The sequence below is a fragment of the Vigna angularis genome, chromosome 4 (genome assembly GCF_016808095.1).
Source record: "Vigna angularis cultivar LongXiaoDou No.4 chromosome 4, ASM1680809v1, whole genome shotgun sequence".
NCBI lineage: Eukaryota > Viridiplantae > Streptophyta > Magnoliopsida > Fabales > Fabaceae > Vigna > Vigna angularis.
The window spans coordinates 33,891,836-33,904,922 of record NC_068973.1 but is presented as its reverse complement, the minus strand read 5'-3'; the positions used below and the strand labels follow the sequence as shown (position 1 = coordinate 33,904,922).

The following is a 13,087-nucleotide window of genomic DNA, read 5'->3' as shown; positions in this document are numbered from 1 at the left end:
ACATGTGGAGAGAGACAATAGTAATTTTAGATGACTAAGAAAATTTTGGCAGTTGATAGATTTAAAATGTGCTTTAAAAATATAGTAAAGAGCTAATATTGATGATAATTAAAAGAGCTAGTTCATAATGTATCAGTGGATTTATAGTATACATTTGAATGAAATTGTAAGAAAAATTGTGGTGGCAGGTATAAAATTTACCAAAACTTGTATATAGTAAACAGCTAATATTGATGATAATTAAAAGAGCTAGTTCATAATGTATCAGTGGATTTATAGTATACATTTGAATGAAACTGTAAGAAAAAACGTAAGTGGAAGGAAAATTAGTTTTCACTAAATTCTAATTTATATGTACCAGATAAACTTATCTTTTTCAAAATTAATATTTTTTTTATCAATTTAATAGTCTACGTAACTTATCAAGACTTAAAACACTTATTTCTCCTTCTACATTTTAATGTGTCTTTCAAAACAAAATTGTAACGAAGTTTCACATTTCAAAATAAACAATATCTTAAAAATAGTGACTGACTATAATAACATATAACTTAAGATCAGAATATTATCACTTACCATGGAGCTGATAACGAGAAAAGAAAAAACTATCCTTTAAAATATCTTTCAAGAACAAAACTATGACAGAGTTTCATACTCCAAAACGAATAATATTTTAGGAATGTGGTGATCAACCCTAATGATATATCAACGCTAATGATATATCGACGAACTTGGGATTGACACCACCATGGAGCCGATAACGAGAATGCGGTTATCGATCCTAATGATATATTGATTGGATGAATCTGTCCAAATTTTAAATAGCTAGGAATTGAATTGGTTTTGTTTGTGTCATTACTATCTATTGTGAGCATGTCCATATCTATTGTGAGCATGTCCACCGTTGGATTGTTACTTTTTCCAACTATATATTTTTCTCCTACACCTTACACATTTTTTACATGTTTATTTTGCCCTTTGTGATTTATGTCTAAAGTTAAACAAAAAAAACTCCATTATGTTCTCCTCGTCACATTGGCACTTGAACGATTTTTTTTAGTTAAAAGTTAAGATAAGTATCACATGTTTTTCTTTATTATATTTAAAATCATAAAAATGTTTAGTGAATCTGACTTTTCGGTGTAAGTATAGTTGAGATCAATGTTGTCAAAATCCCGAGATCACAACATACTAAAGGATCATTTTGTTTAGAGAAGGAATACTCAAACTACTATCAATTCCATTTTTAAGAAAAATGAGAGAGAGGATGTTTGTTAAGAAATTGCTTTACTTTTCTACAACAATACTATTCCATTTAATGTAGCAAACAATAAAGAGTTTAGAAGGATGCTTGAGTTGGTAGCAAAACATAGGGGTGAATTTAAGCCACCATCCTACCATGAGATTAGGGTGAAATATTTGAAGCAACAAAGTGAAAAGATCAATTTCATTTTGGAAAAATATAAACTATTTTGGAAGAAAAATGGATGCACAATAATAATAGATAGATGGACTGATAGGAGAAGGACTATACTTAATTTTTTGGTTAAAAGTCCAAAGGGGATTGTGTCTTTATGAAAAGTTTATTGATGCATTTGATATTTGAAAGACAACTAACAAAATTTATAGGATCATAGATGATGTTGTTGAGGAGGTTAGGGAAGAAAATGTGATCCAAATTGTAATTGATAATGCAGAAGAGACAAAAGTTATATTAGACACCTTGTGCAACCTACTACTGCATTGATTTGATGTTGAAGGATTTTGAGAAGAAAATTTCACTCTATCATGATACAATAACCAATAATAAGACAACCACAACCTATATCTATTAAAGAATAAGTCTTATTTTCTTGTTGTTCAAATTTACTAAAGGGTTTTGCGATTTCTTATTTGACTTTGGAATGCTTGAATGAAAATAAAAGATAATTGATTATGATGTTCACATATAGAGGGTTTATGAAAATTTTAATATTGAATAAGAAATTTTAGAAAAATATTTTGAATTGCCTAGGGGTGCTCTTCTCCTTAAGGTGTTACACATGGTGGATTATGGAGAAAAATGAAACAAGTTCAAGTTTGAATACTTCATATGAAGACATTAGTTGAAGTTGGAATAAATGAATATGCTAATATAAAGGTGGTGGTGTTACACCTATGGATAATTTGGAGATTTCTCACATTGATAAGGATGAAAGTCGTGAAAGATAAGACATTGATGAAAATGAAATTGACTTGGAGGAGGACAATGATGATTATTCTATTTTTGATATAATTTTTTTTATGGTTTGTATTAAACATTAAACAATATATTAGGTCAGAATTAAGAAACTATTTTAATTGTTATAAACTCATTTTATGAATTATGTATGATTTGCTTTTATCATTTATATTATTTGAAATGATACACCTATTTAAAAGTATAATTTTTTATATACTCGTAACTCTTATAAATTAAGTTAGGATATCGTGTTATAAGTTGTCATTCTCTTTTTCATATTTTTACGGTTTTTTAGTTTAACAATATTAATTAAATATTAAAATTTATATTGATATTTAATATGAAATTATTTGAAATGTTTAGTGTTTTTGTTCAGTTAAAATTTTTACATATTTTCAATTAAATATTTATTATTTAATTTAAAACAACTAAATGACATGATTTTTTTTTCATTTTATTAATTTATTTATATAATAACCTATAAAGTTTTATAATTAATATATAAAATAATATTTTCATTAATATAAAAACATATTTATTTATTATTATTTTTATTAAAATGGTGTTAACAATGATATTATCATGTGATAATATTTTGGTAGCTTCCACGTCATTATTTACAGCTAAATAATCATCATTACCATAATAACAGTCTTCTTTTATCGAACAATGTTTTAGTTAAAATTGTAAAATCCACTTACGGTTTTACATTATCTATAAAATCCCTTAATATAAACAAGATAATAAGAAAATATAACAATTACATCATTAATTGATTAAAATTAAATAACAGTTATTCAATTAAAACATATAAAACTTTTAAATAAGAAATAAAAACAAAAAACTCAACTAAAAGTCAACTCAAAATTTAATTAATTTTTTTTCTTTAAAGCTTATTTAGCAGATAGAACGTTTTTATGGTTTTAATTTATGGGATATTACCTGTTTGATGTCTATCAAAATTTGTTATTATCCGATTCCAATCCAAAACTCGTTTATAAATAATAATCACAATGTGGCCAATGGTTCCCTCTTCCCATATCTATTTACAAATTCATCACTGTACTGAGATTTGTGAATCCTACAATGGCCGAATTATCTCTTCCTCGAGACTCCTACTTTCTCGGATTCGACAGTTCCACTCAGTAAGTCCAATTGCATCATTATTTTCAATTTCAATCATGAGCAATAAATTAAATCTTTTAGTTTGATGTGGAAGAAATTAAATTTTCAATTTTTATTGTTTTGAAGGTCGTTAAAGGCCACAGTGTTGGACTCCAACCTCAAAATCATAGCCTCAGAGCTTGTTCATTTTGATTCCGAATTGCCCCATTACAAAACCAGCGATGGGGTTTACAGAGACCCCTCTGGCAATGGCCGAATTGTTTCACCCACCTTGATGTGGGTGGAGGCTCTTGACCTAATGCTTCAAAAGCTTTCAAAATCAAATTTTGATTTTGCCAAGGTTGCTGCTGTTTCTGGCAGTGGCCAACAGCATGGTAGCGTGTATTGGAAGAATGGTAGTTCTCAGATACTATCAGCATTGGATCCTAAGAGGACATTGTTGGATCAGCTTGAACATGCTTTTTCCATTAAGGAATCCCCAATTTGGATGGATTGTAGCACTACTGCAGAGTGTAGGGCTATAGAGAAGGCTTGTGGAGGGGCCTTGGAGTTGGCTCGTGTAACGGGATCGCGTGGATATGAGAGATTTACTGGTCCCCAGATCAAGAAAATATTTGATACACAACCAGAAGTTTATGACAGCACTGAAAGGATTTCGCTTGTTAGCTCATTTATGGCGTCTCTTTTTGTTGGTGTTTATGCTGCTATTGATCATACTGATGGTTCAGGCATGAATTTGATGGACATAAAGGAAAAAACATGGTCTAAAGTAGCACTTGAGGTTTTTATTGCCATTTTTAAGTTTAACCTTATGTACTGATTGCTGAATTGGATTTCGATGTGCCTCCGAGAATGGGGGTTTAGTGACTGATTGATATTTTGAAGTTCTTGTTTAACCAATGTATGTGCATTCTAATGGTGGTTGCAGGCAACTGCCCCTGGTTTGGAGTCAAAACTTGGAGCCTTAGCCCCTGCTTATGCTGTTGCTGGAAATATTGCTTCCTATTTTGTACACAGGTTTGTTGGATAGTTTTTCTTATCATATTTCACATTTGAAAAACGAGAAAAATTAAGGTAGTTTGTTTCATACTCGGATGTACTATATGCAATGTTATCAACTTTCACTGTATTTTATTGTTTACCAACTAGATTCATAACAAATCAACACTCAGGTGACACTCTAACATAGAACCCACAGAGCCAGATATTACATGCTGGAGTGTATGTATATTAGTATAAGGAAAATTTGACTTTGTTAAAATTTGAAATAATTGTGGAGACTATGTTAATTCTAAATTCACTGATCACATAATTCCTACCAATTGTTGCCTACTCGAATTACCTCCTACATGGTGTGTCTTAGTTATATTTTTTTATAAATATGTTTCTGCATAATCTGCATTTCAACAATTTATATGATGCTATTTGAATGCTATCTGTATGAAAGAAGTATCAACAAATGTTATCCTCAACCCTTCGCTGGCCAAAATGGTCTGTTACGGACTTGTGGTTTCGTTACCTACTTATTTGTTGCACGAGATATGTCAAAATACTTAGATTGATGACTTATGTTTATTATTTTGTATTAGATATCACTTTAACAAGGATTGCTTGGTTGTTCAATGGTCAGGAGACAATCCCAATAGTTTGGCAGGTGCCTAATTTCTTCATTAACTTATTCTATCATCTATCTATACTATGGTCTATTTCTTATATCACGACTAATAATGAGTCGTGAGTAAATTCATAAGGATTAAAACACCACCTTCAACCAAAAACCTTACCACAATAAGTTTTTGGGTATTTTTCCTTATATATTATTCAACTTTTTTTATTTTTATTTAATGCATGACTTAAACTTACACTTGGATTCATAACATCCTATTTTTTCCTAAGGAAACAAAAGGACAAAATACGACCTTATTATAGTGTTATTTGCTAAGTGTCATCCATATTAGAAAAAGTTTTTATATTGTCTATATTATCCCGGCTTATCTAACAAGTTAACTCCAATTTATCTGCAGGTTTGACCCTAAATATTCCTGGAGATCTCGCCATCAGCCTCGGCACTAGTGATACTGTAGGTTAAGATACATAGTGTTATAGGGTTACCTTGGAAATTATTGTACCTTTATCAGTAGAAGAATAGTAACTGTTTTATAAATAAATAAATCTCATTTCATGCTCTCTATTCTAGTATTGGAGCTATATCTTTAAAAATGCCCATTAACACCTTTGCTTTTAGTGACAATTTCTTTCTGGCTTATCTCTCAGGTATTTATGATCACAGAAAATCCTAATCCAGGATTGGAGGGACATGTGTTACCTAATCCAGTTGATGCAGAAGGTTACATGGTAATGTTGGTATACAAAAATGGGTCCCTTACCCGAGAAGGTACTCTTTTTCTGATTCTTTGTCTGAAACATGTATTGTTTGCTTATAAACCCATACAAATGTTTCTTGTAATTTGTAATTCTTGATTCTATTTCAAATGTCAGATGTGCGTAACCGTTGTGCAGAGAAATCATGGGATGTTTTCAATAAATTTCTGGAGCAAACACAACCTCTAAATGGTAGGTATCACGAACTCTTCCTATGTTATCCACTCTCTCTAACACCCGTTTCAGACCTCAAGACCATTCCCAGGACAGAATAACATAATTCCTAAATAGAACCATACAATTCACGTAGCTTGCCTTTACCGCAGAACCCCTTCACCTTGAGTTCCATACATCCATATCCACCATCCATCCATCCAAATTCATTTGATTATATCATTTACTACAAATATATAGGCACGTATGTACTACACATCAATAACAGCATAATTAAAGAAATAAAACATTTTAGGTATTCCTCGGTGATTGAACATATGACCAGTAGCCTAACAAGGACTTTCACTAAGCTACACAATACTTGTGAAAACATAGGCTTTCTTATTAAAAAACATCTAGCAAGATCAGATCATCCTTTTATTACATTGGATTTTTCCCGGGTCTTACACTATCTCCTTTCTCACAATGTTTTTTAATTAATAGGTGGAAAGTTAGGTTTCTACTACAAGGAGCATGAAATTATACCTCCTCTTCCAGGTGGCTGTTTAATTCTTTCACTGATAAAGTACTTGTACTATATAATAAGTGACTTTGCCGGAAGAAGTTACTAACTAATTTTTATTGTCTTAGTTGGTTTCCACCGCTATGTCATAGAAAATTTCTCAGATTCGTTGGATGGACTCAAGGAACGGGAAGTGGAGGAGTTTGATCCTCCATCTGAGGTTAGGAAAACCATGACAGTTTCTTTGGGTAGTTAAAATCCTAAGAAAGATATTCTTACTGATCAAGAACTTAAATTACAGGTACGGGCATTAATTGAGGGTCAATTTCTCTCCATACGGGCTCATGCTGAAAGGTTTGGAATGCCTTCTCCTCCAAGGAGAATAATAGCCACTGGTGGAGCATCAGCAAATAAGTGCATCCTTAGCTCAATAGCTTCAATTTTTGGCTGTGATGTTTACACAGTTCAAAGACCAGGTAAGCAAAAATTCACAACTTTAGCACTATACACTCTTGATGATGTGAAGGTTTGTGTGATCCCCGGATATAAATGTTATTGTAAAACGTTTTGGAAACCTCTGAATTCTCTGTCCAGCTATGATATACCGATACTTTTAGTTGTGTCATGTCTTCATATCTTACATCTTTATATCTAATACTTTATCAGTCAGTACTTGTGATAAAGTATATGATCTATAAAGTACTACTATTTTTCTGATGACAATAATAATAATTTATAAAGTAAATAAGATTCTAATTTGAATTTGCATAACTGCAATTATATATCTATCTGTTTTAAGAATCTTTATACATTTTTCAACATGTATATATCATGCATTGTATCCCATTACTTAAAAAAAAATGTATTCCTGCATTAGATACGCATCGTATTCAAGATACATATGTCCAATCCCTTCTGTAGTTTCTTTTTCTATAATGAAATATGAGCAAGCTTGGGCATTTCTTTTAACAAGATATATTAAGTACTTCTAGTTTTAAGTTTACACGACATTTCATTGAAAGAGAATAGATGGTGTTCTCCTTTTCTCCAAACATATGTATATAGATATTCCTGTCTCAAATACTTCATATAGATAGTTGGGGATTTGTTGTTTTCCTTGTTTCAAAGTGATAAAATAAACTAATCAGATAAGAAAATTCTTGAACTTGATCACAGATTCAGCTTCACTTGGAGCTGCACTGAGAGCTGCTCATGGCTTGCTCTGCCACAAGAAGGGAAGTTTTATACCCATATCAGAAATGTACATGGACAAAGTGGAAAAAACTTCTCTGAGCTGCAACCTTGCAGTGCATGCTGGAGATCAGGAGCTGGTTTCCAAGTATGCATCCATCATGAAAAAGAGAATTGAGATAGAGAACCGTCTTGTCCAAAAGTTTGGACGATGTTGAAACATCTAACTAGTTAATTTTGTTATCATTTAAATGTTAGTTCGGAGTAATTTGTTAATTGAAAAGTTGAACTCATAGCCTCTTAATTTTTTTTCTAAATTTATCAAATTAATTTTATAATTTTCAAATGTTAATAGGAGAGTTGAACCAACCATCATCACTCCAATCTTTTTTTAGTGTGATATTATTTTTGCTATTATTTTTCTGTTTCCCATAAATTAATAGAAAAAACGAAAGAAAGATGAAACATTAAATATCTTTTTACTATTTTATTATCTGATTTTATTTAGTTTTCCACCCACTCCCTCTCTTGCCACCTTATGATGGTGAGAGGAATTGAGTTTCAGAGGCCTGCAAATTATTCTATTGCATATGGTTCTTACTCACATTAAAAAAATAAGAATTTTCTTGACAGTACCAGCACAGTTTTTATTTATTCTTGATACACACAAAGGAGTTTCCTAGAAGCACTAAAGATCGAGTTACATGAAATTTGGTTGGTGTGCTCTTTGAAATGGGTGAACGGGGAATCTTAGTTTCATGTTGAGCATAATGAGAAAGGCCAAGTAAAAGAGAGGATAGTGTATGATAAAATTTGATAAAAATAAATATATGATAAAAATAAATATAAATAGAATATTGTAAAAAAAAATAATTCATAAAATTTGAGTATAAAAAAAAATTTGGAGTGTGAAATTATAGTTAGAGTTTAAATTAAAAAATTGTGAGAGGGTCCCCACTAAGGTTAAATTATAAAATTGTGAGAACAATTGTCTCCCCTAACTTTTTAATTTTTATTATTATGATGTACTTTGACCAAAAATGTAAGTTTTATAAATATGACAGTTTCATTTCAAAAAATTTGCTAGATGTTGGTTTAAAACCATTATATAATTGTGAGAGTACTCAATTTCAATTATTAAAACACAATAAGTCCAATTTTATTAAGCAAAACAATAAAAAAAGAGTATATTGATGGTGACGAATTAGAAGTATTTAATTTAATAAAATTACAATAAAGTACTAAAAAGTTAGTTGAATTAATTATTTTTCTTCATCTTAATCATGTTTATTTTAAGCCACTTTTTACATAATTATTTACCTTTCGTTATTTGAGATCCCAAATAAAATAAATATATATAGACTTTGTCCATCTGCAGACACCCTATCTTTCCTTAAATTTTCAAACATTACCAACTATTCATATGAACTATAAAAAAATTGTTAGACCAGCACACACAGACGTAGGGAAACTTTTGTGCTATACAAAGCACATATATTGATATTTGATAACAACCAAACATTCAAAAACTCAGCACACAGAATTTGATCCCAGAGAAAACGAAATAGTTAACATCAAACACATGATATCAGACAGATATTCCAGATTCTAATATTCCTCATCTCCGTCAACATCCTCTCCATCGCCAGACTCAGCGCCAACCTCCTCGTAATCTTTCTCAAGAGCAGCAAGGTCCTCACGAGCCTCTGAGAACTCACCCTCTTCCATACCTTCACCCACATACCAGTGCACGAACGCCCTCTTCGCATACATCAGATCAAACTTATGATCAATCCTTGAGAACACTTCAGCCACACTGGTTGAGTTAGAAATCATGCACACAGCCCTCTGCACCTTCGCAAGGTCACCTCCGGGAACAACAGTAGGAGGTTGGTAATTGATACCACACTTGAACCCAGTGGGGCACCAATCCACAAACTGGATGGTTCTCTTGGTCTTGATGGTCGCCACTGCAGCATTCACATCCTTCGGCACAACATCACCCCGGTACATCAAACAACACGCCATGTACTTCCCATGGCGAGGGTCACACTTGGCCATCATGGAGGATGGTTCAAAAGCACTGTTGGTAATCTCAGCAACGGAAAGTTGCTCGTGGTATGCTTTCTCAGCAGAGATAACAGGGGCATAAGAAGAAAGCATGAAATGGATCCTCGGGTAAGGAACCAAGTTGGTTTGGAACTCAGTCACATCCACATTCAGTGCTCCATCAAACCTCAAAGAGGCAGTAAGGGATGAAATCACCTGCAAATTCAATACCAGTTCACATGAGGCCGAGTGATTTGAATGATATCCTAACAAAATAAGATTTAAAACACGCTTTTAAAAATTAATCAATCATATGTCACATCTGTTAGGATTAGGATTCATTATACCTGAGAAACGAGACGGTTGAGATTGGTGTAGGTAGGGCGCTCGATGTCGAGAGATCTCCTGCAAATGTCGTAGATTGCTTCGTTGTCGAGAAGGACGGCAACATCGGTGTGTTCCAGAAGAGAATGAGTTGAGAGAACACTGTTATATGGCTCCACCACGGAGGTCGAAACCTGAGGAGATGGGTAAACGGTGAAACCGAGCTTGGACTTTTTCCCGTAGTCAACGGATAGACGCTCCAAGAGAAGCGATCCCAAACCGGAACCGGTGCCGCCACCGACGGCGTTGAAGACGAGGAAGCCCTGGAGACCGGTGCAGTTATCGGCGAGCTTACGGATCCTGTCGAGGCAGAGATCGACAATCTCCTTTCCGATGGTATAGTGGCCACGCGCGAAGTTGTTGGCGGCATCTTCCTTGCCGCTGATGAGCTGTTCTGGGTGAAAGAGCTGGCGGTAGGGCCCGGTTCGAACTTCGTCAATGACCGTGGGCTCAAGATCCACGAAGACTGCGCGTGGCACGTGTTTCCCAGCACCGGTCTCGCTGAAGAATGTGTTGAAGGCGTCGTCTCCTCCGCCAACGGTCTTGTCACTGGGCATCTGTCCATCGGGCTGTGCACAAGAAAACAAAACAAACATTCAAGCCCAAGCCCAAGCCCAAGCCCAAACCAAAGCCCAGAATAGAACCCAAAACAAATCTCATTGGAAAACGTACCTGAATGCCATGCTCGAGGCAATAAAGTTCCCAACATGCGTTTCCGACCTGGATACCGGCCTGACCGATGTGGATTGAAATGCACTCTCTCATTTTCTCGGAGAAGAAGATGAAACCCTAAAAATTGGATTGGAAAATTGGAAGGAAAAAAAAAATGAGAGGTTTGGGGTGGCGTTTATGAAGACGCCTTTTCCCGTTGGATTGTGAGGGGGTAAGGTTTGTTCTTGGGCTTATATAGGCGCAGACGTTGCCTAAATTTGAAATGTTCGGTTAGAAACTAACTACGGTTGGGTTAACCCTGGTTCGACAACTGGGATTGGAACAAAAAGGGGTTTGGGATTTGTGAATGTCACGCTGGTTTTCCCTCACTACTAACCGTTGCTTCATTTTGAATTTTGATTCATTTCATTGCATTCCCGTGTTACTCAAATTCCAAGAATGCCATTGCTTTGCTTGCTCGCAATCCAACCCCCACATAACACCCTCGTGCTTTGTGATGTAAAAGAGACCGAAAGAGGAAAAGAAATATTAAAATAAGGTTAAAAGATTAATTTAGTTTACATTTTTTTGGGTTTAATAAATTCAATTTTAATATTTTTTAATGATATATTAATTTTTAAAAAAAATTTAATTTAGCTTTTTTAACATAATTTAAAGAATCGTGTAAGTTACGTTTCAATTCATGATTATTTTTTCTTTAAAATTTTGTTAAAAAAATGTTAGTAGTGTTATGTCAACTTTAATGAGAGAAATAATTATCAATGTTTCAATTTGATTTGTATGGTGGTTATTTTTGTTTACTTAAGTTTTTGTAAGTAAAATAATTTTATTCACTTTCAAATTAAAATTAAATTAAATTTTTATATAATATTATACTGATATTTCATTAAAATTTTAAAAATATTATATATTTCTAACTTAGGATTAAAATTAGTTAAAATTTAGACTGAAAATTTTGAAGGTTAGAATTTATTTGGAAAATTTTAAAGGTGAGAACTTATTTAAAATATTAAAAGGTTAAAAATCACAAATTATTTAATACTTTATGTAACTTTTGGAAAGAAACAAAATATTTTCATTTTTTTAAAAATTGAGATAAAGTCGAACAAAATATAAATAATAAATATAAAGACTAAATTAAACATAAAACATTAACAGTGATATTGATATTAACAAGTAACACTCAAATTAACACATGATTGTGTTGGTGTCATGTGACATAATGAACTTGACACATAAATATATAAAATTATTTTTTCATACGAAAGCGTCTTAATATAAAATATAGTTTTTTTATCACACATACATGCATTTTAAATATCAAAATATAAATAGCGTAATTTAAATATTTTATTATTATTTAAAAACAACAAAACAGTTTTCAGTCAAACAAAATTGTTATATTTAAAAACAATTAAAATCCACAACTTTAAAAAAAAATTCCAATACGTAGCAAATATATTACTCCATTATTACTATTTGAAATGAGTTTCTTAATCTTTGTGCTCGAATTTGAATTTAATTTTCCATCTAATACAAGATGATAAATAAACCTATTTTTATAGATAATATCTAAACTTGTTATTGAGAATCTCTGCATTAACTAAAGAACATAAATATAGGTATGAGTAATAATACAATACTTTTTCAATTGAAAATAAGAATAATGATAAATTTTTATTTCACCGACGGGAATGAGATAATAAAACTTGTCTCCATTTGTCATATTGTTGTTATGTTACATTCTTATAAGTAATTATCTTTTTCAAAAGCTTGTAGGTAATATTTTTATTAGAATTTTGTTTTAATTAACAATAGTTATATATTGAATTATATTTCTTAAAAGTTTATACCTAATCATTTTTATTATAATTATGCTTTAATTAGGAGTAATTATGTATTGAACTTTTATGATCTAATAAAAATATATTAGAGCTAAAATTAAATATTAAATTGATTTTTTAATTTAATTTATATTAAATTAAATTCATTCAACATAATGTTACTAAATAAAATTTAAATTTAAATTTCAATTTATCATATTTAGGTTTAACTAACTATATTTAATCTAATATGGATTTGATCTTATTAAATTGAATTTAACATAAAACTAATATGGTTAGATCCAACTTAATACAATTCTAGTCCAACTCAATCTAATTTGAGTTGAATCTAATTTAATTCATTTTTACTTGAGCTAAACTCGATCTAACCTAACATGTTTAGGCCTAGTCTGACTTTAGCTTAGTTTTACTTAACTTGACTTTACATAACCTAGCTCTAACTCAACTTTTTACAATAAGAATTCAACTTAACCTAAGTCATACTCACCTTAACCTAATTTGCATTTGGCCCCACCTGGCTTGGGTTGACGTGGATCATCCTTA

General features: G+C 31.8%; 2 protein-coding genes across 3 annotated transcripts; one reads left to right on the top strand and one right to left on the bottom strand.

The window, feature by feature from the left end:
• Positions 1-3,212: 3,212 nt before the first annotated feature.
• On the top strand, positions 3,213-8,012 carry LOC108330797 (xylulose kinase 2). Of its 2 annotated transcripts, none has more exons than XM_017565353.2 (11): positions 3,213-3,366; positions 3,473-4,127; positions 4,275-4,363; positions 4,936-5,000; positions 5,371-5,426; positions 5,621-5,741; positions 5,867-5,920; positions 6,386-6,439; positions 6,533-6,624; positions 6,706-6,880; positions 7,581-8,012. In XM_017565353.2, the coding sequence occupies exons 1-11, from the start codon at positions 3,308-3,310 to the stop codon at positions 7,811-7,813; spliced, it is 1,653 nt and encodes a 550-aa protein (XP_017420842.1). In that variant the 5' UTR covers positions 3,213-3,307; the 3' UTR covers positions 7,814-8,012. The 2 variants fall into 2 exon arrangements, with proteins under 2 accessions (XP_017420842.1, XP_017420841.1); XM_017565352.2 differs by having other exon boundaries at positions 5,846-5,920.
• Positions 8,013-9,058: 1,046 nt separating this feature from the next.
• On the bottom strand, positions 9,059-10,927 carry LOC108331832 (tubulin alpha chain). Its single transcript, XM_017566798.2, has 3 exons — positions 10,701-10,927; positions 9,992-10,597; positions 9,059-9,860 (listed from the first exon to the last, which is right to left on the bottom strand). The coding sequence occupies exons 1-3, from the start codon at positions 10,791-10,793 to the stop codon at positions 9,204-9,206; spliced, it is 1,356 nt and encodes a 451-aa protein (XP_017422287.1). The 5' UTR covers positions 10,794-10,927; the 3' UTR covers positions 9,059-9,203.
• Positions 10,928-13,087: the final 2,160 nt, after the last annotated feature.